The sequence below is a fragment of the Ambystoma mexicanum genome, chromosome 6p (assembly GCF_040938575.1).
Source record: "Ambystoma mexicanum isolate Mex_15411 chromosome 6p, UKY_AmexF1_1, whole genome shotgun sequence".
Lineage (NCBI taxonomy): Eukaryota > Metazoa > Chordata > Amphibia > Caudata > Ambystomatidae > Ambystoma > Ambystoma mexicanum.
Window position 1 is genome coordinate 100,096,020 of NC_090935.1, and position 26,933 is coordinate 100,122,952.

At 42.8% G+C, this 26,933-nt stretch overlaps 1 protein-coding gene across 1 annotated transcript in view; it reads right to left on the bottom strand.

The window, feature by feature from the left end:
- The window catches only part of LOC138510696 (long-chain-fatty-acid--CoA ligase ACSBG2-like), a 225,245-nt gene that overhangs the window by 10,651 nt on the left and 187,661 nt on the right, over positions 1–26,933 (bottom strand). Inside the window, exon 11 of the mRNA XM_069626467.1 lies at positions 16,725–16,971. Coding sequence (XP_069482568.1) covers positions 16,725–16,971 — 247 coding nt within the window. The remainder of the gene's footprint in view (positions 1–16,724; positions 16,972–26,933) is intronic.

Consider the following 26,933-nt stretch of genomic DNA (forward strand, 5'->3'; position numbering starts at 1 on the left):
CCCAAAACTCTAGGCCCTGGCCACAACCACCGCACCATATTACAGCCATAGATCACACATATGGTTTTGAAAATGTATTAAATGTTTGCAATTATACTTACTGTTTCATTTGTTGAGATTCAATATATTTTTAATGCTACTTTAGTACCTGGAGGAAATATTCTTTTTTAATTTCTGTGATAAAAGAAAAGAACATGTTAGTGTATGTATTTTATAAAGACTTATTACATTGCATAATAGACATTTTAGCTTTTTTCAACCCTCATATTTAGTTTACAAACCAGTGTACTGTGCATTTTGCTCAGTTTCTGTGTTTGTTTTTCAAATCATTGGGTCTGTGGGAAAAAAAACTTGTCGGATTAAAAAAAAACTTTTTTTGTTATGCTACAAACTATTTGTTTGTTTTGTTTACTTTCAGTGTTCACTTGTTGTTTCTGGTTAATGTTCTATCTGTTGGCTTGTTGCAGATTTTTGAAGCAGTTAGATACCTGTGGCGTATTCTAACTGTATATATTTTGTTACAATTTACAGCTGTTCATTTATCTGTGTGGCTGTTATATAATCTTGGGCCAGTTAGATACTTGTTGGCGTATTCTAACTGTTTATAGTCTTTTAATTGCATTTTTGTTAATGTTGAAGTACAGATTAGTTATTCAATTTTGGCTTTACGAAGATTAAATAAGCGTTTGTAAGATTTGCTGGTTATCTCTGCTACTATCATTACATTCGAACCATCCACATTTCTTTTTAATATATGCAGTGTAGTGACCTGCATTGGTTGTGGCTCATGCGTGGTAGATTATACCTATTGTTGTGAAGGTTTTCTTACCAAGTGATGCTTGACCGTGTGTGAATCCAGTCAGTTTACAGTTGTTTTTAGTTCCATCTGCATTGTAACGTAGAAGCATTAGTATTATGTAGTTACTATGGGCCTCATCACGAGTTGGGCGGTAACGCCGGCGCTAATAGCCCTACCGCCAAACCCCCCGGCGCTATTAGCGCCGGATCACGGGTTTGGTGGAAGGGTTATTGCCCATTCCCCATTGGGCCCATTCGAGAATTTCTCATTCCCCATTGGGCCCAATGGGGAAAATTTGCGCAATTACCGCCAGCGGATTTCCTGCCGTCGGTAATCCCGCCGAAAATCGGCAATTGTGCCGCGGATTTTCCCCCAGCTCAGAGCTGGGGGGAAATCCGCCAAAGCCATGATCTGGCGGACCCTTAAATGTGGCGCTAATAGTGCTACCGCCGCATTTAAGGGTTACCGCCAGACTCGTGATGAGGCCCTATGTGTTTGTATTAGTAAGGTGGAGCGATTATCTGAATTGCAGATAGTACATAATATGCCATGGTTTGCATTTTGTACAAGTTGCTGAACTGGAATAGATTCACAATTAGGGATGGATACATACACAAAGCGCTCATTAGGGATTTGTTCCTGTGTCACATTGTTGCAGAGAGTGCATGTATGTTTCCACATGTATGAAATCTGGAAGATTTCATTTATAGGTATGTTTTTGTTTTCCAGTACTTGTAGTAAGTACATTAGAAATTCTTGTGGATCTTCTTGTGAGTTTTAGTGAACCTCACCATTCCAGCACAGTAGTCCAATTCTTGTCTTATTCTGTGAACACTAGACGTGTTGTCAGGATTATTTGTTGCGTTTCTATGAAGGACTAACATTTGCAAACACAATTGGTCTGTACTGTGTAAGTAAATGTTGTTGCCAATTGGTGGCAATTGAAATAGAATATTCATTGCTACATTTGCGTAGCAACTTACACCAGTTACATTTGAAAATTTGAATGGACCAGATAGTTCTGTGTCCGAGTCATTTTTTCTGAGTTTGTGTTGCTTCTTTGAAGAAGTATATGAGTTACTTTCACTAATAGGTTCTTCTTTAGTTGTGGTAATTGATGAAGTATTAGCTTCTTTTACTCTCTTTGAAGGATTTGCAGTCAGATCCTGATGCATTTCTGTTTGAATTAGTTTTCTTTTACAACGTTTTCCTTTTTGTGGAACAGGATATGATTTCAGATGGGGGCGTACAGTGAACGTAGTCTATTGTATTCTACAATGCAAGGCATATCAGCGTTTACTTTAATTGCATCAAAGTTGATTAGAAATAGACCGTCAAGTGTACGTAAGCGTGATAGTGCTACATAGCTCATGCCTTCTTTAAAGACTGTGTTCCCAATATCTATCAATGCTTTGTCTAGGGTAAGACCTTGGGATTTATAAATGGTGACTGCATATTCAAGTGTTAGAGAACATTGTTCTCTACGTGCATACATGTCTTTGAAGAGAAGGAATCAAGCTGTTGAGCGCCCTATCCTTTTTACTTCTGAAAGTTTGTCAAAGAAAATATTGACAAACTGAATGTTGTTGTCACGTGGGTATGTTTGAAAGCCAACAACTGTACCCAGTGCTCCATTAACTAGTCCTTGCTCCACGTCAAGGTTACGTTTAAACATTACTCTTCAATTTAAGGATAATTTTAATATTTTATCCAACCCAGCTGTGTTGGAGATTGAATTTTCTAAGGTATTTAGTCTTGTTGTGGCTTGCTGACACATGGGTAGTGTCATACCATGTACGTCCAGTTTGTCTGTGGAGCAAATTTCAATTATTGGTTGCATTTCTTTTTTTAACATTGTTTCATTGAATTTGGAACAGCTTGCAAAAGTTGGCTTTAAGGCCATACAATTTACATTTTTGTGTGCTAATTGTTCCATAACATCAGTAGCACATGCGTTATCACCATAAAGTGCATGGATGTGCCGGGTTTTCAATATTGCTTGTGCTTCTTGAGATAGTACACCAACTCTAATACTTTTTAAAATGTTGGCATAAGTGAGGTCTGTAGATTGACGCATGTTTTCTGTTAATTCTCTGTATTGGAAATGTTGCCAAAGGTTGACATTTCCTATGCTGCCAACAGTTTTACGGCAGAGTTTGTGTCCTAAGGTTTTATAAATAGGTTCACCTTTCACTGGTGTCAATTGCAGAAGATCTCCGAAAACAATAATGTGTTTTCCACCAAAGAGTTCTTCGTAGTTTGTTTTAAGTACTTCTTGCAATCTGAGGTGAATCAAAGCCAACATTAGGTTAGAGACCATGCTCACTTCATCTATTAGTAGCATTTTCATTTGTTTTTAATACTCTGCGTAGTTCCATTGCAGCTCTGTAGAAAGTTTGTAATATTCTAATTTGTTTTGGTGTACTACTGGAAGGAATAGTAATCGGTGTAAAGGGACAACACCTATGTTTCAGGCAGCAAAACCGGTGCGGGCAGTTACAACAGCTGACAGTTTGTTGTTTGTCAATTGTTGAAGGAACTTGCTGATGATTTTGATTAAGAATGGTTTGCCTGACCCAGCTTCACCACTGACGTACAGCAGTATAGGTTTGTAATTTTGGCAGGTACAATCTTTATTTTCATGTTGTACACCATGTGCAATTTCTTTTGTTACTTCTTCAAAAATGGTGCGCTGGTCTTTAAGGTTTGATTGTAGTAAACTTAAGTCTTCTGTATCTTCTTCATAGTGACACTTGGTGTTTTCTACTTCTGTCACAGCTAATTCTGCCTCATTTGCTATTAGTGGCTGTCCCAGTGGTTCTTGGCTTCCTGTTACAGAAGGTTGACTACTGTCGGAAGTGTCCTTATCTAGTTGGGCCTGGAGTTCTTCTTCGTGTTGCTGTTCATTCTGCAACATTGTTTTGTACTGCGTAAAGTTGACATCAGTGATAGTGCTTTCATTTGCTTTGAAAGCGTCTTCATAGCAGTCATAGTTATCTAGTATCTCTTCTTCTTTTCTCCATGGTTTAAAAAGTTGTAGCAGGGACATGTAATATAGTTCTTTCTGTTGAGGAGATTTTAATGACAATTTGGCATGATTAATTAAGCTTTGTTTAGTAAGTTTCACTAAGCTGCCTTCACAGTCTGTCACTCTATATCTACCTTTATTTTCACCGGGTTTTATATTATTTATGTATGCAAAGTTTTGGGCTGTGTGGTATAGACACATGGTTTCCAAAGTGGTACTCCTGTTCGGGTAGTATGTGTCTAGTAAATTGTTTTTCAAAATGTCTTGGCTGATGGGATCATTTTTGGCTATTGTTTCTATGTCCTCATATGATTTGAGAACTCTTTTTCTAGGTTTAGCAGGACCAAGACTTAGCCATATTATATTTTCAGATTTTCCATACAAAGCAGTACCAGTTAAACGGTCTGCAGCTTCATAGGGCCCACATTCTCTATGAGAGAGCATTTTTATGCCTAGGCTGTACCATTTCTGAGATAGTGTTTTGTCTAATGATAGGTAATTCCAGAGGTCTTGAAGCTCTGTTTTTTCTGCTTTTGTTAAGTAGGCTGTAACATATCCTGCAACTGCAGTGGAATTGTCTGCAATGTACTGCACATCTATGTTTGCATTCCATAAGAGGGCAATGATTGCATTGTAATCATTGATATATTTTGATTCTTCTGTTCTTTTTATGTAATACGTGTTCTTAGGTGATTTACCTTTAACACTATGTCTAACTGAAGACATGAAGTTTTTCACTTCACCTGTTTCTGTAACTGGTCTAGGGAAACCAAAGCGGCATTTGGTGCAGTATTTCCCTTTGTTTTTGTATTTGCGACGACAATATTTGCCACATTTGTGTCTTTGAAATTGTACAATTTGTCCATGAAGGTCACTATGTCTCGTTTGTGAATGGATTTCACAAGTGCCATATTTTTGGATGAACTTCAAAACAGGGGCATCACTGTCCTGACCAAATTTAGGTGCATCTTTAATCCATAAAAGCATGTGGATATGTGGTGTTCCTCTGGCTTTGTATTCTTTTCTCCAAAAGAAGTGTTGCACTTCTCCGAGGGGAGGAACAGTTTTATTACAAATAAAGTGTAGCATAGCAATGAAACGATGGTGGAAATATCTTGAAACATTAACAGGATCTAGAGAGCAAAGTTTTCCAGGTGTTAGTATATCTATGTTGGTTTTGTTTTTGTTTGATATGCGTAGGAAATCATGTAAATCTTCCCATTCATATTCTGCACAACTTAATGTAACAAACCAAGTGGGTGCTCCAAGGTTTCTGATCATACAACGTACATCTCTGTGACGTTGGAACCAGTATTCTTTCGTACCACACATGTTTGCAAACAGATTTGTTATGCTTGATTGTAAAACCTCATATTTTTCTTGCACTTTTTGTATTAATTGCATAGCTGACATATTTTGAAAGCGGGTTCCCGATTTCAATATGTGTGCAACTCCGTAACATAGGGTTTCTAGTTCACTTTCAAAGAGCAGGTGGAATATGTATTCCACATTTTGTCTGAATCTGGGATCTTCAGAATACATTCGTAATAAGCGGTATTCTGATGCTGTTATCTGAGTGGGTCTATCATCGTATCTTCCTCCTTTGCCAGTAGAAATAGTAGAGGAAAAGCATGAGCTTCTAGACATTTTTCCCAAACCTTTGGTTTGTTGCATTTGGTAAGTTTCTAGTGCATCATCTATGCTGTCATTAGAGTGCAATGGATGAATTGTATAATGGTCCAAAAGATTGGATACTGCAGCAGGATCCAGAAGTTCAAATTGACAAGTTTCTGCTGACTCTTGAATTATTTCAGTTGTTTCCCTTAAGCTTTCTTCAATATGTATTTCTTTGCAGTATTCATTATTGTTTTTCAGATATTGCAAGGCTTGTCTAACTTTATGTAAGTCCACGAGTTGTTGCCAAATTTATTTGTCTTTTGTTGGTACACCATTTACTAAAACAATTAAAGATTGCTCTATTGGACGTTGCACTCCTAGAGTGTGCGCATTTTCTGTCAGATCTAATGGTAAATAAACTACTTTGCCACGAATGCCTTTCACCAATTCTGAGGGAGGTAATTTTGCTCTTTTTGGTTGAAGGCGTATTATTGCTTGAAATGGGTGTACTGTTTGAATTATGATGTTCTCATACAAATTGAGTTGTTGCAGGGGCTTTGGTAGTGGAAATAATTCCAAGTTATTTGTGATAGCACGTGAATGAGTTTGGTTGTTCTCAAGTTTTGTAGTGCAGTAACTGCAAAATATTAAGGGTTCACTTATTTCGTATGTGTTTTCTGCTAAAAGGTAGAGAGCTAATTCAAACCATTTGGAATCTTCATTGTCTTCTATTTTGAATGTTACGTCTATAGTTTTTGTGTTACTTTTGTAAAAAGTTCTTTGGCAACACACACACACATGGTTTGGTACTTCAGCGGATGTACTTTTAAATTTTAGTATTTCTTTTTTGAATGTGTGTAATAGAAGGTTGACATGTGCAGAATTGTTGCTAGTCTGTTCTAAAGTATTGCATTTTGTAAGTGGCTTTCACTTCCAAAATATTTTCTCTGGATACGGTTGATTTCTTTTTGTAGGTATTTGGGTGTACCATGCAGAAGAGTGTTATTTAAATTGGCTAGTCATAAAGCAGCAATTTTAGCATAGTACAGTTTATACACTAGATTTCTTACAATTGAATGATGTGTTGATATCATTTTGATATCAATGAAGGTGCTTTTGCAAATAGGTCCTGAAATCCAGGCATATGAATGTCCTTGTAGTCCTGGGAATTTGCGCACTGGACAGGTATCCATATTTTGCAGCACTTTCATTTTGATTTTGTCTTTACCTTTCACATACTGATTGAGGAACTGGTGTAAAGATTTGAAAGATTTTTTTGGGAATGTTAAACATTGACGTGCACGGCCATTTGTATACTGGACGTTCTGGTTCAGTCGAATGGAGAGGTCATTCTGAGTTTTCTGGGGATATTTTTGTAAGCAGTGTTTCTTGTTCCATAATGGTATTATTAATTTTTTCATATCCTCGCCCACTGCTATGGATGGCAATTGTGTTTGTTTGCTTTTGTTTGTATGCTTCTTCATTAAAATATGGTTCTGTGGTCTTGGTGTGACTCCATTCACCTCCACAGATATTTAAAAAGTTATTTTTGTTGACATTCCGTTTAATGAGAAGTTTTTTTTGTAGTTTAGTACTCAGTTTTGTTAGTGGTTTCATCCTGTTTAAAACTGAAATAAATAACTTCCTTTTGAGAAGGATTGCACTGTCTATGAGAGCTTCTAGGATTAATTTTCTACAGTAGGTTTTAAGGGTTGTGGATGATTTCGCTCCTGTTCTTATTAGATTCTTAAGGACTCTGTGGCGGAACATTTTTGCTAAAATACTTTTTTTTAGTATGGTTAATTGCTAGTCTATGAGGATTTATAGGAGCAGGGTTAGCAGTAGTGGTAGCTGAATTCTTGTTAAGCATTTTCTGTTTTGTTTCACATTTTGATAGAGGAGGCAAAGTTTCTGTAGTTGAAGCTTATTTTGTTTCACTAAATGACTGCATTAGCTGTTTTGTTTGAATGTTTTGTACAATCTCTGGTAGAGATGGATGCTTATTTTTTACACTTTTATTTTCATTTGCTCTATTTCTGCGTTGCTTTCTACAGACTTTTTTTGGTAGGTATTCTTTGGGGTCTGTTGAAAAAAAACAAGTTATGGGTTGGTCTGTTTTACAATGTATGGGTGCTGTGTGCATGTGTGTATGAGGGAAGATGTTTGTGGTGATGTGTGAATGTGCGTGCATTGGGCAGTTACAATGAGTTGGGAAGGATATTGTTCTGTGTGTTACTACACTGTGGTTCAGATGAGAGTAGAACGTGAGCTAGTGGTGAGGAGAAGCATTAATAGTAAATGTAATGGTATAAAATTAAAACAGTTCTTTGTTTTGTAGTACTAAGATTCTAAGGTTTGAATATGTTATTTGTGTTAAAAAAAACGGGGATTTGTGTGCCATTCTGCCTGTTGATCTCTGTTTAATAAATGGGGATTTGTGGGCAGAATGGTTCAGAAATCGATGGTTTTTTTTGGTGCGTAAATTACATGAATGAACCACACAGTCTCTTTGAGGAACAGTAAGAATATAAAGGTAGTATTGTACTTATTTTCTTCTGTGGAATGAGCAGGTTTCTTTGGATACGTTGTTTGTAGTTTAGATGCTGTTGGTTTTCAGGAGAGTGGTCTTCACTGCAATTGTAAAAGAAAGAAGTTAGTAATTTTGTGTGTTTATAGCACTGATGTTAATGTACACGTTGATTTTTATGTTTTCGTGGTAGTATTCTCGTTTGATATCTGAACATAGTGTATGCATGGATTTCATTTGACTATGTGCAGCCTTTATATGTTATTTTCAGTATGTTAGTTCAACCTGCTTCTCAAATGAGTAGAATTTTAAGTTCATGAAATTCCCTTGTTTTTTTGCAGCTGTGTTGTAGATAGCAGAGAGGTTTGGAAGTGATAGTTCATTATAGTAGATGGGAAAATTTGAATAATTTCATATTATAACTTGACATGCGAACAATCGGGAGCACCTGAGAGAGAGATTTCACCACAGCAATCGGGAACGTTTATTTTTCTCATACGATCGCATTGAGATTAGCATTAATTTAGGCGGGAGACACTAAAGAATTGTGAAATTTTTTAGGAAAAATCGAGTTTCGCGCGTAAATTGGGAGGGTTGGCATGTATAGGTTTTTCGGGAGATAGTAAAAAGTACTGTGATTTTTTTAATGAAAAAACGGGAGTGTCGTGCTTAAAGCAGGCGCGTTGGCATGTATGTATTGGCTATGCAGATTTAGTGGCAGTACTTGGTTTATATGGAATCATAAGAGTTGTACATGTACTCTGAATAAAATATGCATACCTGTACTTTGTAATCATGCATGTGGATATGCATGGAGCTGTAAGTAGAAATCTTCGAGACTTGCACAGTAGTTTTTGTAGTAGGTGCTTTCCAATGATATGAGACTTGTATTCAGAGTGATCAACAGTACATTTGAAGTGCGGAACTCTGATGATGTAGTTAGATGTAGAGGTCTTAGATGTGATTGGTGGATGGTTGTGTGACTGCCTAGCTGTGTCCAATGAGGGAATGGATTCGCAAGTGATGTGGAAAGGGTAGAAGGGCTGGCTAAGAGTTACGTGCCGCGCGGACACCGCGCCAGTCCGCGGGTAGGGCGTGCCACATACAGGGTTTTACAGCAAATCCATCATGGAAAGGGGACTTTAGGGATCAGCCAATCAGATGTTGACGTTGTTGCTTTGTGTAGAAAGAGAGTGTGTGTAGTGAAGATGGCAGAGGTGGAGACAGTCAGGGTGTTGGTGCTCGGAGATATGTTTGTCCATGGTTTACAGCACTATTCTCAATGCAGGCATGTGGCAAACCATTTCGATGTTAGAGGAGTGGAGGTGGTGTGGAGCGCTGCGACTGACTGCAATGTAGAGGCAATTCTCCAAGTTTGCAGAGATATGCATGGGATGAACAGTCCCCATGTGGTAGTTTTGCACTATGGTGCTTTCCATTTGGGCTACGTGAGTTCCCCTACTTTGTTGGGAGATTTGGAACTGTTGGTTCAAGCAGTAATTAACATCCTTCCAAATGCAAAAGTAATTTTTTTCTGGATTACTTCCTACAGCAAAATGGGACAACAGTTCTGTTTTTTGTCCTGATCAAAGCATTGCTAGGTGTTCAATCAATCGAGGCATGCATGCTTTCATGCTAAGAGCTGGTATGTTTTTCTATAGCCACGAGAACATATTTTCGAGTAATGCGGCTTATTTTGAAGCAGATGGTGTTTCTTTATCTTTTTTGGGAAATGCCATGTTCTTTTGGAATGTAAGGGTTGCTTTGGAACAGGTTATGTGAAGATTTTAGGAGTAAACTAAGAGGAAACCCCCCCCCAAAAAATACTAAATAACAGGTGTCTGTCAGGCATCTGCAAAAAAAACGGCTCTTTTCAGAGCCCACCTTAAAAGGGAAATGGGGAACACTATTTAAATGTACATTCGCCACGCTCAGATCTTCTACATGTCTGCGGCCATGGCGGTAGTCTGCGGACAGCACGTATTACATACAAGGATTCTGGGGTGGAGAGGCATGCAAATGAGAATGAGCAGAGCTAGGGATTGGTCAGTAAAGTTTAGTGGGTGTGTTGTGTGTGGAGAGATTTAGTGAGGACGTCTTTTTCCTGAGAGGAGAACAGACAGCTATGGCTGTGTGTGCTCGAAAACAGATTATCTGGATTTTGGGAGACTCGTGGATACATTGGTTGAAGGTGCATGCAGAAGGTTGTGGTATATCTGTAGATCTTGGATTCCCTCATGTGGAAGTGTACTGGCATGGAGTGTGTGGAATGAAGTGGCTGGACTTGGTACCTCTCTGTGCTACTTTACAGAGCGTCATCCTGACATAATTATATAATTTGTTGTGGAGGGAACAGTTTAGGACATGTGTCTGGAATTTCTTTGCAATTTGCAATGAAGGAAGGACTTGAGAAGGTCATGGACATGTTTCCAAATTGCCAAATAATTTTTTCTCGTATTGCGCAAAGACACATGTGGCTGCGTTCTTCATTTGGTCCACAATTGGAGAAAGCGAGGCGCAATGCCAATAAGGCTGTTTGTGCCTTTCTAAGAGATGCTGGCATGTCTTCCTTCCACAATGAAAACATTATGTTTCGCAGCACATTCATTTTTCGCAGAGATGGAGTCCATCTTACATATGCTGGAAATCAGATTTTTATTTGAAATTTAAAAAATGCATTGCAACCTTTTTTGGAAGTATAGTCATCTATTTTGCATTTCAAGTTGACGAATCCAAGTTTTTCAAACTCACAAAACACCACCAAAAGGCTCTTTTCAGAGCCACCAATTACTCCCAGATAAAAGTGCATTGGTTTTGCTAGGGTTGCACCCCAAATTTCTATCTGTCCTCGGACTGTCCACAGACTTTTAAAAAAATGCACAGGGGCCTGCACCATTTACTTGATAGTTCTATTTTTAAACTGAGAAAGGCGGCTCTGAAAAAAGCCTTTTTTAGAAATTTTTTTGTCGTTTTATATATTTCTTTGGCTTTTTCTACACCCGACACAATAGGAGAGGAAGGGAAAGGAGGGTAAGGAAGGGACACCAACCACGGGGATAAGAAATGGCAGGTGGAGAGAGGAAGATGTAGGGTGGGCCTTATTTAGGTAGGTAACAGCTCTTCTGGTGCTCTGTGACCGTAGTCTCGAAAGCACTTTGAAGACTCTCCCCCCTGCAGAGTACTGCGTCGCAGTACATATACAATATTGTGACCCTCGAAAGGTAAGGGTCAACAGCATCGCAAATGGCCTGTGAAGCAGCTGGAGGGATGCGCTCTCCCACAGGAGTGTCTCGTGTGGTGAGAGGATCGGAAATGGAGGATGCTGCAGAGGAACTCAACCTACTACGTTCTTTACATGGTACAACTATGCGAATGTCCGCACCGTGGAACGAAATTAGGTGTCGCTTCATGGATGTCGTACCAAAGCTGTACAAACCACGTCTCCCATGACTCAGCACCAAATTGCACTGGTTACAGGTGACATTGTTCGCACGTGGTTTCGATACGTTACCATGAACGGTAAACAACCGCCACACGCACAACTCCCGGCAAGTGCTGGTACTAGGGAGTTCCTCGACCTCATTCTCTTCATCCTCTTCATCCTCGTTCTCTACATCCTCACACATATTCCCCTCTGCTGGCCCTTGGGGAGGTGGTGGTGGTGGTGAGGGTTTAGGGGTGGTGCTGAGGCTGATGTAGCAACAGCAGCCATGGATGCCATTAGGATTGGTGAAGTAATCTCTGCTACAGCACTAAAGGCAGCAAAAATCCATCTGCAATAGCCAGAAGTACAATGAAGATGAGCTCTGGGGTGTGGCCGTTTATAGGGGTGGAGGGGTGTGCCTCATGACTATATTGATCACTCAAAAGCGTTCAAAAGGTTCCAAAAAATATGTGGAAAGCTAGGGCCATTGTCTGGGACATATGAAATGGTGATTATTTACTGTAAAATAATTTGGATTGTCTGCATAAGTTCTTTTCAAATGTAGGGGAAGCAAAGTGTGCAAATTATGGCATACGCTCAGTGTGGGTGCGGTCAAATGATGACGTCGTGAACACGTCCGCGAAGGAAATGTGTGTCCGCAGGACAACAAATGCACAGGAACGGTCGTGCGCATGCGCGCGATTGTTCTACGGACAGTGTTCGGGTCATGAAACTAATTAAAAGTGCGACACAAGTGAGACGGACAGTTACGGACAGGCGCGATGTACGCATGACTTACGGGTTTGGTGCGTATGTGCGTAGATGGTGAGCACAGTGTACGGCCAGGTACAGTGTCCTTTAGACACCTTCATTTTGTTTCACTTCGGACATCCCGGACACCGAGCATGTTCTACAAACAGTTGCATCTTGGTTGCAAACTGTACGGACAGGTACAGTGTCCTTAGGACACCCCCAATTTGTCAATTTTCGGACATCCAGGACAGCTGCTGTGTTCTAAGAATAGTTTCATCTTGGTTGCGGACTGTACGGAGAGGTATAGTGTCCTTAGGACACCCCCTTTTTGTACATTTACGGACATCTCGGACAGCTGGTGTGTTCTAAGAACAATTACATCTTGGTTGTGAATGTTATCGAGAGGTGTACTGTCATTAGGACATCCATATTTTGTTAATTACGGACAGGCCGGACAGGCGCGCTGTCCGTGGCCATTTTAACTGTTTTTTAAAAAAAAAATTAGACACAATCAATTTCATTAAAACTACCATAACATTTTTTTTATTATGCACATATACAGCAAATAAGAAAGAAAGGAGGAAGCACAAACTGAAACAAATAGAGGGGTATTAGTGGTTTGCAGAGGATGGTTGTGAGGAGATGAAGGGATGGAAGTTTCGTCGAAACGTTTATTTGTTGGTGAGGGTTTGGGGATAGTTCACTGGGACATGGAGAGGGGGGACAGGTAAAGGTAGTACAGTGGTATCTAATTTTTCCTTTGACGTGGTCCTCCACAAATTGCTTTAAACCATTGAAATTATCTTTCAGCATGTCCACTTTCTGTTCTATGCGTTGCAAGGTCTTGTGCATTGTGTCTTTTGGTGGAACTTCTTCAATTTTTTGCATGGTCTGTTAAAAATAAATATATATATGTTAAGTACTCATAAAGTACTGACTATTTGCTTATGCAGAGAAATGTGTACCATTACTATCGCTATCTTCCCACATTTCGTCACGCGGTAAATTCTCCTCGAGCCACTCCAAAATACTGCACATTTCTGTGTGAAAAACACAAATACATTAATTGTTCTGTACCTCATACAAAAAGTACACAAATATATAAGAAAAATGAAGTTTACTTACTAGTTTCTGGTAATTTGTATTTGTTGTATTTTGTTTGTCTACTATTTGCTTAGCTTTGCAGTTTCTATGAGGTAATTATGTTGGAGGTATAGGTTTTTGTTATGGTATAATCCATTTCATTACATATGGTATTTAAATGGATGGTTGATGTGTTAGACGTGTAGGTTCCACTGCTTATTTATTATTACTTATAATGTGTTTATGTGCTGCTTTTTAAACTTGTGCAGTTTTTACATGGTATGATAGAACAATTTCAGATACCCTCTGAGTGTTTGGGTAGTGTTAATGTCATACGCACAGTCCGTGGCCTTCAAAAATCATTAGTGGGGGGTTCAGTATGTTCTATGTTACATGTATATAAAGTAAGGGAATCCTAGTAAAAAATTCCCAAATACACACGATGAAAGTGTATATTCAGTAAAAAAAACTTTGTTAAAGGGATTTTATGGTTAAGTTGCGCTACTAAAAACCGATGCAATTCAGTAAAAAAACTTTGTTAAAGGGACGTTATGGTTAAGTTGCGCTACTAAAAACCGATGCAATTCAGTAAAAAAACTTTGTTAAAGGGACGTTATGGTTAAGTTGCGCTAGTAAAAACCTATGCAATTCAGTAAAAAAAACTTTGTTAAAGGGACGTTATGGATAAGTTGCGCTACTAAAAACCTATGCAATTCGGTAAAAAAACATTGTTAAAGGGACGTTATGGTTCCAAGTAAAACCGAAAAACCCTTGAAATTCGCCAGTTATGGTATGCTAAGCAACCATAACTCACGCCACCACCGTGCACTGCTAAGACTAACAGCCAGGATATCAAAGATGACATCACAAATGTCATCGATGACATCACTATTGACATTAAGAATGAGATGAAAGATGATGTCATGCCGTTCCTCCTCCCATCCTCCTCCCATCATCTTTCTTTTCTTGGTTTCCCTGAAATTAATACAAAAAACGCTTGCATCAATAAAAAAAAAGGCAGATTTTCATTTCTGAAAATACTCACTGCTGCAATGCACCATGGGAGAGATATGCAAATGTTTTTGGGACCAGCCCTTTCTGTTGATTTTTTTAAAACCTACGAAACGGATTTACAGCAAACCATCAAAAGGTACTTCTGCGACGCATTATGCCCAACTTGTTTCTCATTTGGTGCAAATCCGTCCAGCAGTTGTCAAGCTACATGTGCTCAATGGAAGCACCTTTTCTCTATGGGAAAACAGATTGAAGTAGGTTGAAAACAGCATTTGTTTGTTTTCTTAGTAACCTTTGAACTGCATTGGAAGTTCTCAAACTTCGAGTGCCAGGCTTTTTTGTAAAAATGCAGCCGAATCTATGTAGCTAGTCAAAGGTTATTAGGAAGAATTTGGGGAAAAGTCAATGCAGATCGATATGAATCGTATCTTTAGGGTGGCGTTTGCCACCCTGTTATATAACAAATACGTTTTTCTAATTTCCTGGTTTTGTTGTGGATGGGTTATGCATGATCAAGAGCTTATTAGCCCCTTGGACACAACACTGCACTCAAGTTATGCTTGCCGGTACCGTTGTTACCGGACCGGCACACTCCGAGTTGTGCTCACGGGTGCCTTTCATTCTGTCAGGCCTGACCTGACGGAATGAAAGGCCCCTGCGAGCACAGTAAGACTGTAGCACCGGCACCGTTATGAACAGGGGCTCAAATGGGAATGGGGATCTACCGGCACCCGCAAAAGGGCAATTACCAGGTCTGGCGGGGCCAGGATACCCTGGTAATTGACCATTCGTGGGTGCCAGATTTTCTTGACGGTATGCAGGTAGCCTCCATAAAACTGGCAAGGCTACCTCCAACCTCGTAATGAGGCCCAATGTATTATTTGACACATAAGGGGTAGCCATGTACATAGGTCCTATGATTCTTGTGACATATTTACCAGTATAAAATGCATTTACATTGTGTATGAATGAAGCATTATTATGTACGTCCTGTGGCTGAGGACGCGTATGTTCATCCTATTTTTATTTTATTTATTTTATTGGACATTTGTATGGTGCCTGTACACAGGTGTTTCCAGGCACCACAAGACAAGATGAGGGGTGGGGCATCATGGGAATCGAAAAAGTAGAACAACAAAAACTGTTAAATTGGCCTTGTGACAATCCTACCGTGCAAATGCATGACAAGGTGGTAAGTGCAAGGGGGAAGAGGTGGAGGGTGAAGGGCAGGACTGGGGTAACCCTAAGAGTGGGGGCGGGCAAGTGTTGGCGGGCCAAGGCGGCAAGTGCTAGGGGAATGGGGGAGGGAGGATGAGTGCAGTGGACAGGGAGGACCAACTTGGGCTAGTCCGGGGAAGGGAGCCCAAGGGAAAGTGCTGGCAAAGAATGCTAGGGGTACTGGTAGGGGGTGGTCTGTCACCTGCATGACGCTGAAGGGACAAGGCCCCAGTCGCAGCAGCAGATGAGAGTTAGCCAGGGAGGGGGAAAGGGAAGGAAGCAGAGAAAAGGAACATTTTGAGAAGTTTCCGGAACTTAAGAAGATCCTGCTCAATGCTTACAGGGGGGGGTGTCCCTTCCAAAGGGAGGAGCCAGCCGAGGAAAGCGATCGACCTCCCACTCTCTGCTTGGAGAAGCGTTTGTCCCGCAGAGAGCTGGACCCAGAAGACAGAAGGATTCTAGCCGGGAGGTATTCAGGGAGGGAAAGCTGGCTATGAAAAGGACCCAGGCCCCAGACAGCATTGTGGATGATGCAACGAGTCTTGAATGTGATCCTTGCGGTCACCGGGAGCCAGTCGGGAGATTTTATGCCTGGAGAAATGCGGTCCCTGGGCTTGAGGCGAAGGATAGGTCTTACAGTCCTATTCTGGATTAGTTGAAGGGGCGAAAGGGAGGAAAGAGGCAGGTTGAGGGAAGGAGCCAATGGCAAATTAGTGGTTGCAGAGGTCAGACAAGGCTGGAGCGAGAAAGGCGATGTTGTCCTTGATGGCTCTGGAGGGACAGGGGAGCACCTGTTTACAGGTGACTTTCATAGAGCTGGCAACTCTAGAGATCTCCGCTGGAGCAATGGGAGAGAAAGAGGAGTGTATAGGGGGCCAAGGGAGGCGAGAGAAAGGGGGATGGGGAGGAGCACATGACTGAGAGGACAGGATGTCCAGAATTTTGGAGGAAAAGTGGGTGGCCAGTGAAGAGCAGACAGCATGGGAGGGGGAGGAGAGGAGGAGACTGCGGTAGGATTGGCAAGTTTCTTGCAGATTTTAAAGAGTTTTACCGTGTTATTGGTGGCTCCAGAGATGCAGGCTTGGACATGTGCCCTCTTGCATAATAGCCCAGCAGTTAAGGGGTTAAACCAACGCTTCCACTGGGCATCTGGCAATTATGGATAATCCTTCACAGGATGTTAGTACAGTACAAGCTGCGTTCTTTCATTTACAGACAATAAGCGCCAAGAGAGATTTTAATGGGTATCGTTCGTACTCACCCAGCTCTCCACTTTCCAGGGAGAAATCCTTTTCCAGAATGGTCCATTTCTGCACCCTTTGAGCCCTGGAAACTGCCCTCTGGTTCACCCGGTCCAAGCCTTCCTGGATGGCCTTGTAGATCACAGGGTCCTTGGAGCGCACCACCTCTGACACTCGCGTGGCCCGGCTGCCCAACCGCTGACAGAACTGTATCGCATCTGGGGTCAGTTCATCCTTGGGTTCCAGTGTCACTGGATCTACAGTGCACTGAGCAGAGGAAAAAAAGGACATTATGTTTCCCTTGACATTTATTAATCAGGTAAAAACGCTAAAAGGTTTTACTAATTTCTGGAAGCTTTAAGTTAGGGTTTATATTTGTTTCATACTCTCTCTCTGCCTATAATATATTATTTTAGCACTTGAGGCGGGGGCCGCGGCCAATCAGGTTCCTTGGTTTGGGGGTGATAATCCCGAGCTCTGCCCATGTTCCATGGAACCCGTTGCTGCCTCCCCAGCCTGCTACGACACCCACCCTTTCCCTTTATCAAAAAAAATAATAATCTCAACCCCTCTCCCCAACCCCACTTACCTGATTGTGGCGGTGGCATCACCCGACGCCGTTGCTGCAGCTTTACTACATCTCCCTTTTCCGGCCGCCATGGTAATGGGAGAGGGGCTCTGTACGAAGCCCCGCCTTCTACAACCATGGTGGCCATCTTGGAAAAGTATTTTCATTCCATTCCGTGAGCATCCCATTCAATGAATGAAATGAAAATCTTTTTTTTAGCACCCTGAATTACCGCTTTGGTATCCCGGGGTGCTAATGGCGCTGCACCGGGGGTAGCATCCCAGAGCCCCCGTTAACCACCCACGCTTCGATTGGGCCGTTAACTCGGGCTGCCGGGCCGTTACCCGTCAGTATAGGCCATGGAATGGGTTAATAACGCTATGATATGTACCTGTGCAATAATACCTTGTATGCTCTTTGAAGTTGGAATGAATATGGAGTAGTGTGTTAAACCCTAGGGATTTATTGCATGTGTTTTCCTCTTAGTAACATTGTTTCCCCTTCTTTCCCTTACCTATATGTAACAGGGCCTTCCACATATACCAGATGTGAGATAGATCTATAGGACTCTGTACTGCAAGGTGGAGGCCCATAGGGTCTTACCTGCTTTTTAGATCTGATGGCTCCCTGCGCTTTTATGTTCTGTGCTTACCCTTGTTAAAGGTCCCACATTGGGATTCGGAGAGTCCTTGTTTAGGTATTACTGATTTTATAATACGCTTATATATTTTTAATACTTTGAATTAGTACTCAAAGTATTTATTAAAGCTGATATCAAAGGCCTTCCTCTTTTCTTCTGCCTTTGCTCTTCCTCTCCCCTGCTGATCTGTCTGCTTCGGCTCTGTGCACCTGGCTACCCTCCGATCTCAGGCCCGGGTCTCTGCCCACCCAGCCACACACCTGCACTGCCTCCTTATAACCGCTGCACTTCGGCCTGTATCTGTAACCCTAAAATCCCCTTACCTGCACTTATCAAACACCCTGTGTCTGTTCTTTAAACCTTGCACTTGCCCCCTGCCGGCTGCACTACCAGTTGCTGTTGTTTTTATCCCTTGCTCAGCACTTTCCACCTTTCCTCTCTCCCTTGCACTTCCCCCTTCCTTCTCCCCTGCACTTGCGCGTTCTCAATGTCACTGGGCCTAGTAAGATCATTGTTTTGTCCTCCCTTGTTCCCCTCCCTTGCCTCGTCGCGCTCTGAAACATGTGTGTATGAGCGCGATACAAATAAAATATCTTATCATATCATAGTATTATGAGTTACTTTAATAAAGGATATATTTTTCAGTCTATCTGTGTAATGTATTTTCTAGAGTTCTTTATGTGGACTAGTTGTACTTCTGTGGCGAACCTACTACCCCAGCCTGAGAGTTTAGACTTGTCCCTCTCACCACGTTACCTACACTGAAAGCGGTTTGGCATCCCTTTCATGACAGGTTTGTTAACCTTCCTCCCCAGGGTTACTGGTTGTAGAAAAAGAAGGTGGTACAAAACCTGCCTTAACCCTGAGACTGTAGGATTGTACAAGGGTACTTAGTCAATCCCTACCCTCTCAGATAGTACTCCCAGTACAGGGAGAAGCACCAGGAGTGCCCTGATCTTAGTACTAACCTTGCCTGGCTAGTGGCATGATGTTCTGGAACCCCCATCTTGAGCCAGGAGAAATAAAGAGCCAGACATTCCTTCATCTTGTTCATCCCAAGGTCACTTGCAAAAGGTACCGCAAGGGCTATGTGCATCAGGAGGGAGGGACCTGGCTGATTATGGCGCCCCCAGCCTTCTGTGGTCCCCAATAACAGATCCTACGGATTCACAGTCCATGACCCCATCCCCACGATAGATCCTATGTTTCCCAGAGACTTTCCCTCTAACTGGGAACATGCCTGCTTCCTGAAGCTGCCTAAAGATGGTCACCCCCTCTAGAGCACAGAGAGACCACCTTCTGCAAATACCTTCTGAAGTTAATGACGGTGCGTAGGGTCACGGTCTTCCAGGCCAGTTGGAACCCCTTTATCCTCTCCCACAGGAGCATGAGTCTGACCAGATGCAGGGCATCAGGTATACCTAGAGGTTTTGGGTTTAGTGGACATGCCTTTTCCCTCTTGGGCTTCCCCTTTGCCACTAGTTTAGGCGTCAGCCCAGATTCAGCCCTTTTGGTTTGGTATCTAGCAGTCAGGATCCTGGAAGGATCTGCAGTGTTGGAAACCATTCTGCCCACACATCTAGGGCACTTCCAGGCAACTCATTGCCTGGCACAGCTTGCTGCAAACTGGCAGGAAGATTTGCAGGTCATGTCATTCATTGTTAGAGTGAGTCCCAGGCAGCAGTGGGAATCTATAAGATGGGTGCGGGGGCCGTTATCAAGCTTACTGACCCCAGAGTTGTCTTAGCATACTCTTCTGGGTTGACAGCGCTCTTGCTCACCATTGTCATACTGTCCCCATGGTCTTGCCCTTTCATCTGTACCCTCGTCACATGGTCCGGTACTATAGGATAACCAGGTTGCTGCTTTCCAGCAGTTGCACCACTAATCCCGTCACGATTCTCCTGGGACTTACCATCATTGTCATTGACACACAGTTTGGAAGTATTATTTATTAATACAAAACATGAATAATCTGGTTGCAAATTGCAAATACTGGATTAACAAAGCTACTCATAAAGATGGAAACACTAAAATCATCTCTTGAGTTGAGATAACCCTCAAACAAATCACAGACATGGTCTGATCAACACTTGCTACTGGACGGATGGGAGATACATGACCATTACTAAAATAATCTAAAACAAAAGAGAACCATGAGCACCATATCATTAGAAAACAAATGCACAAAGTCAACAAAAAAAGTTACAATGTTACAGAGAACAACCCCTCCATCTTAATAGAAAACACTTAACGTATATTACTAAGACACTGGATATTAGTGCAGCAAAGAAACATGAAAGAGTCAAAACCAAAAGCAAAATACACACATTTGGGGCTGGGAGGATAGCTCAGGGGCACCACATTTGTCTTGGAAGCAAGACAATGCAGAACAACGCAGGTTTGAATCCCGGACCCACACTAGAGACTGGTCTCCGGTGCCTTCTAACACATTAATTATTTAATGCATGATTCAATAACAAGCTCTGCTACCTTAAAAGGACAGGCCGCAATCTAGACATTCATATTTATTATTATCATTGCAAACCTAGCTCACGGCCAGTGGAGCGCTTTACAACAGGAGGGTGCCAGCATTAGGCGTGGCATTTTATACAATAGCGCAGAAAGTGCTGGTGTTCCACTCGTTGATTTGGAACCACCAGATGATACAGAAATCTGCGAATCTCCTGTAAAATGGGGAGTCTCTTATGGAGATTTGACGAGTGAACAAATTGAACATGCTTGGATCACTGATGGTTCAGCTTAATATGTGAGGACTGAGCGATACTGGAAGGCAGAGTCGTACAATCCCAAAATGAAGACAATTCTGACAACATCAGGGAAGCGAAAGAGCATCAGTTTGCAGAATTGTACTGCAGTTTGTCAGGCTTTAAAGCAAGAAGATCCTGGTCAATGTTACGTGCATACTATCTCGTGGTCTGTGGCTTATGCACTAGCTGTTTGGCTGCCGACATGGCAGAAGAATGGGTGGAAGATTCATGCCGAAGAATTATGGGGAAAAGAACTGCGGCAAGATATCGCCAAAATATTGATGCACAGTACAGTGACTGTGTATCATGTGGATGTGCATTGTGCAACAGATTCATTGGAACATTGGTTCAATTCTATTGCAGATGAACTTGCCAAAATTTCGAGCTATGGACGCAAGGTCTGAGGAAGATGATCTGGAATTGCTAAGTGGGCACATCAGAAAAGTGGGCATGTTGGAGAAAAGGCTACTATAAAGTGGGCAGGATCAGGGAATTACTGTTCCTTTAGAAGTAGTGAATACAGTGATTTTGCAATGTCCAGTGGGTCAGCATCAGAAACAGAGATCCATTCCACATGTGATTCAAGGTACGTTGAAGTGAGGTAAATTACCGGGACAAATTTAGCAAACCGATTTCATTGGTCCAATGCCAATTAGCAGAGGATGTAAGTATGCGTGTACGATTACCATGCAAAAGAGCTACGCAGTTGAATACCATTAAAATGATTAGATCAGGTGGCAGCGTACCATAGAGTAACGTTAAAAGGTCAAAGTGACAATGCGTCACATTTTAAAGGAAAACTAATTAGGAATTATTGTCAGGAAATGGGCATCGAATGGCTCTTCCACGTCCCTTATCACAGAGTGCCTTCAGGATTGATTGAGAGAATGAATGGGTTGTTGAAAGAACAGTTGTGAAAGACTGGTGATGGTAAACTGAAAGGGTGGCAGGAGCGCATTTTGGATGCTGCGCAAGTGTTGAACAACAGACCAATTGCAAAGGGTGAAACTCTGTTAATGCGTGTGTTAATGCTAGCTTTACAAATGAAACCGAATGGGGCATTTTTTATGTTACCCTCACTACTTTAAAGGGCTGGTGGTAGTGGTATAATTTTCCTACCATTGTGTTTTTCCACCGCAGGCTGAATCCTCAGCTGCAGTGTAGCACCCATTGGGGACCATTGTGTCAAAATGGGCCGGTCTTCTTTTTTCGCCATTTCTTGTTTGTGAGGTCTTTCTTGGGTTTTACTCTGCATGCCAACTCAGGTTTAACACTTTTGTTTGCTTTGCCTTTCGCAGGCTTCAGTACTGAAACCCGCCTCTGGCTCCAGTGTATCTGGCAGGGCAGGTAGCTAGGGAGGTTCCCAAAACTCCCTGTCCTTAGCCTCCTTGGTAACCTGAATGCACCCAGTCATGATTGGCTGGCTGGCTGTCCTTGCAGGTCAAAGGTCAGGATTTCCAGGAGTCACCTTTTGTTTCTGAGTGATGTTTGTACATCACATGTGCTGCTTTCCCATATTGGGCAGTCTCACATACGATCAGGCACTGCTGATGATGTGTGGGGTCTCTATGAGAAATGCACAAACAAGACTATTCAGGGGAATTAGAACAAGGTGCATTGAATGCATATCTACAAATGTTAAAAATATGCACAGGAAAGAAAATCAACTTTTTGCAAATGGCTTTTTCGGTCCGATACCATGGAACTCTCTGTCGGGTAAAATTTTGCGTTCGTCCCCCTTGGAGCCTCAAAGATTTATTACATGTTTTCTTATTTTAAATTAGATGGCTGCAATGGCATGGTACTAGTGAGTTCACAGATGAATTTTCAGCACTCCAAGTGTTTCCCACACAGAGATAAAAAGTGTTTCTGTGTCACCAGTGACACAAAGTGCATAAATGTTCAACACTTTTGTGAGAAATTGACTAAATGCAAAATAAAGACTGTGTTCAGTGGCTTTAGAACAAGCTGCATTGAACGTATATCTCTAAATGTTAAACAAATGGCAAGAAATATATATATATATATTTATTTGTTGCACAAATGTATCAGCTCATTTCAGGAAAGCGCCACCTGTGTAACGGAGATGACACAAGAATGGATGAGACCCATCCCCTTGACCTCACAGAGGCAAGAATCCTCTTACCTTCAGAGCGATCAGAATGGGTGTGACCCATCCTCTTGCCTTCAGAGCGATCAGAATGGATGAGACCCATCCTCTAGCCTCCATAGTGCTCAGAATGGATGAGACCCATCCTCTTGCCTTCTGAGTGGCCAGAATGGATGAGACCCATCCTCTTACCTTCAGAATGATCGGAATGGGTGAGACGAGACCCATCCTCTTTCCTTCAGAGTGATCAGAATGGTTGAGACCCATCCTCTTGCCTTCAGAGTGATCGTAATGGATGAGACCCATCTTCTTGCCTTCAGAGTAATCAGAATGGATGAGACCCATCCCCTTGACCTTCAGAATGATCAGAATGGATGAGACCCATCCTCTTGCCTTCAGAGTGATCAGAATGGGTGTGACCCATCCTCTTACCTTCAGAACGATCGGAATGGAAGAGACCATCCTCTTGCCTTCAGAGTGATCACAATGGATGGGCTCCATCCTCTTGTGTTCACAGCAATCAAAATGGGTGAGACCCATCCTCTTGCCTTCACAATGATCGAAATGGTGAGACCCATCCTCTTGCCTTCAGAGTGATCAGAATGGATGAGACCCATCTGCTTGCCTTCAGAATGATTGGAATGGGTGAGACCCATCCTCTTGCCTTCAGAGTGCTCAGAATGGATGAGACCAATGCTCTCTTCTTCAGAGCGATCAGAATGGATGAGACCCATCCTCTTGCCTTCAGAGTGGTCAGAATGGATGAGACCCATCCTCTTGCCTTCAGAGTGCTCAGAATGTTTGAGACCCATCCCCTTGCCCTCAGAGTGATCACAATGGATTAGACCCATCCTCTTGCCTTCAGAGTGATCAGAATTGGTGAGACCCATCCTCTTGCCTTCAGAGTGATCAGAACGGATATGCTCCATCCTCTTGTGTTCACAGCGATCAAAATGGGTGAGACCCATCCGCTTGCCTTCACCATGACCGGAATGGTGAGACCCATCCTCTTGCCTTCACAGCGATCAAAATTGATGAAACTCATCTTCTTGCCTTCCGAGCGATCGGTATGGGTGAAACCCATCCTCTTGCCTTCAGAGTGATCAGAATGGATGAGACCCATCCTCTTGTCTTCAGGGTTATCAGAATGGAAGAGACCCATCCTTTTACCTTCAGAGCGATCAGTATGGGTGAGACCCATCCTCTTGCCTTCAGAGTGAACACAATGGACGGGCTCCATCCTCTTGTGTTCACAGGGATCAAAATGGATTAGACCAATCCTCTTGCCTTCACAATGATTGGAATGGTGAGACCCATCCTCTTGCCTTTAGAGTGATCAGAATGGATGAGACCCATCCTCTTGCCTTCAGAATGATTGGAATGGGTGAGACCCTTCCACTTGCCTTCAGAGTGATCAGAATGGATGAGACCCATCCTCTTGACTTCAGAGCGGTCAGAATGGATGAGACCCATCCTCTTGCCTTCAGAATGATCGGAATGGGTGAGACGAGACCCATCCTCTTGCCTTCAGAGTGATCAGAATGGTTGAGACCCATCCTCTTGCCTTCAGAGTGATCTTAATGGATGAGACCCATCTTCTTGCCTTCAGAATGGCCAGAATGGATGAGACCCATACTCTTGCCTCAGATTAATCAGAATGGATGAGACCCATCCCCTTGACCTCAGAGTGATCAGAATGGATTAGACCCATCCTCTTACCTTCAGAGTGGCCAGAATGGATGAGACCCATACTCTTGCCTCAGCGTAATCAGAATGGATGAGACCCATCTTCTTGCCTTCAGAGTGGCCAGAATGGATGAGACCCATACTCTTGCCTCAGAGTAATCAGAATGGATGAGACCCATCCCCTTGACCTCAGAGTGATCAGAATGGGTGAGACCCATCCTCTTGCCTTCAGAATGATCAGAATGGGTGAGATCCATCCTCTTGCCTTCACAATGATTGGAATGGTGAGACCCATCCTCTTGTCTTCAGAGTGATCAGAATGGGTGAGACCCATCCGCTTGCCTTCACCATGATCGGAATGGTGAGACCCATCCTCTTGCCTTCACAGCGATCAAAATGGATGAAACTCATCCTCTTGCCTTCCGAGCGATCGGTATGGGTGAGACCCATCCTCTTGCCTTCAGAGTGATCAGAATGGAAGAGACCCATCCTCTTACCTTCAGAGCGATCAGTATGGGTGAGACCCATCCTCTTGCCTTCAGAGTGATCACAATGGACGGGCTCCATCCTCTTGTGTTCACAGGGATCAAAATGGATTAGACCAATCCTCTTGCCTTCACAATGATTGGAATGGTGAGACCCATTCTCTTGCTGTCAGAGTGATCAGAATGGATGAGAACCATCCTCTTGCCTTCAGAATGATCGGAATGGGTGAGACCCTTCCACTTGCCTTCAGAGTGATCAGAATGGATGAGACCCATCCTCTTGCCTTCAGAGCGGTCAGAATGGATGAGACCCATCCTCTTGCCTTCAGAGTAATCAGAATGGATGAGACCCATCCCCTTGACCTCAGAGTGATCGTAATGGATGAGACCCATCTTCTTGCCTTCAGAGTGGCCAGAATGGATGAGACCCATCCTCTTGCCTTCAGAGTAATCAGAATGGAAGAGACCCATCCCCTTGACCTCAGAGTGATCACAATGGTTGAGACCCATCCTCTTGCCTTCAGAGTGATCGTAATGGATGAGACCCATCTTCTTGCCTTCAGAGTGGCCAGAATGAATGAGACCCATCCTCTTGCCTTCAGAGTGATCGTAATGGATGAGACCCATCTTCTTGCCTTCAGAGTGGCCAGAATGGTTGAGACCCATCCTCTTGCCTTCAGAGTAATCAGAATGGATGAGACCCATCCCCTTGACCTCAGAGTGATCAGAATGGATTAGACCCATCCTCTTGCCTTCACAGTGATCAGAATGGATAGGCTCCATCCTCTTGTGTTCACAGCGATCAAAATGGGTGAGACCCATCCGCTTGCCTTCACCATGATCGGAATGGTGAGACCCATCCTCTTGCCTTCACAGCGATCATAATGGATGAAACTCATCCTCTTGCCTTCAGAGCGATCGGTATGGGTGAGACCCATCCTCTTGCCTTCAGAGTGATCAGAATGGGTGAGACCTATCCCCTTGCCTTCAGAGTGCCCAGAATGGATGAGACCCATCTTCTTGCCTTCAGAGTGGCCAGAATGGATGAGACCCATCCTCTTGCCTTCAGAGTAATCAGAATGGATGAGACCCATCCCCTTGACCTCAGAGTGATCAGAATGGATTAGACCCATCCTCTTACCTTCAGAGTGGCCAGAATGGATGAGACCCATACTCTTGCCTCAGAGTAATCAGAATGGATGAGACCCATCTTCTTGCCTTCAGAGTGGCCAGAATGGATGAGACCCATACTCTTGCCTCAGAGTAATCAGAATGGATGAGACCCATCCCCTTGACCTCAGAGTGATCAGAATGGGTGAGATCCATCCTCTTGCCTTCACAATGATCGGAATGGTGAGACCCATCCTCTTGTCTTCAGAGTGATCAGAATGGATGAGAACCATCTGCTTGCCTTCAGAATGATCGGAATGGGTGAGACCCATCTCTTGCCTTCAGGGTGCTCAGAATGGATGAGACCCATGCTCTCGTCTTCAGAGCGATCAGAATGGATGAGACCCATCCTCTTGCCTTCAGAGTGGTCAGAATGGATGAGACCCATCCTCTTGCCTTCAGAGTGCTCAGAATGTTTGAGACCCATCCCCTTGCCCTCAGAGTGAACAGAATGGATTAGACCCATCCTCTTGCCTCCAGAGTGATCAGAATGGATATGCTCCATCCTCTTGTGTTCACAGCGATCAAAATGGGTGAGACCCATCCGCTTGCCTTCACCATGATCGGAATGGTGAGACCCATCCTCTTGCCTTCACAGCGATCAAAATGGATGAAACTCATCCTCTTGCCTTCTGAGCGATCGTTTTGGGTGAGACCCATCCTCTTGCCCTCAGAGTGATCAGAATGGATGAGACCCATCCTCTTGTCTTCAGGGTGATCAGAATGGAAGAGACCCATCCTCTTACCTTCAGAGCGATCAGTATGGGTGAGACCCATCCTCTTGCCTTCAGAGTGATCA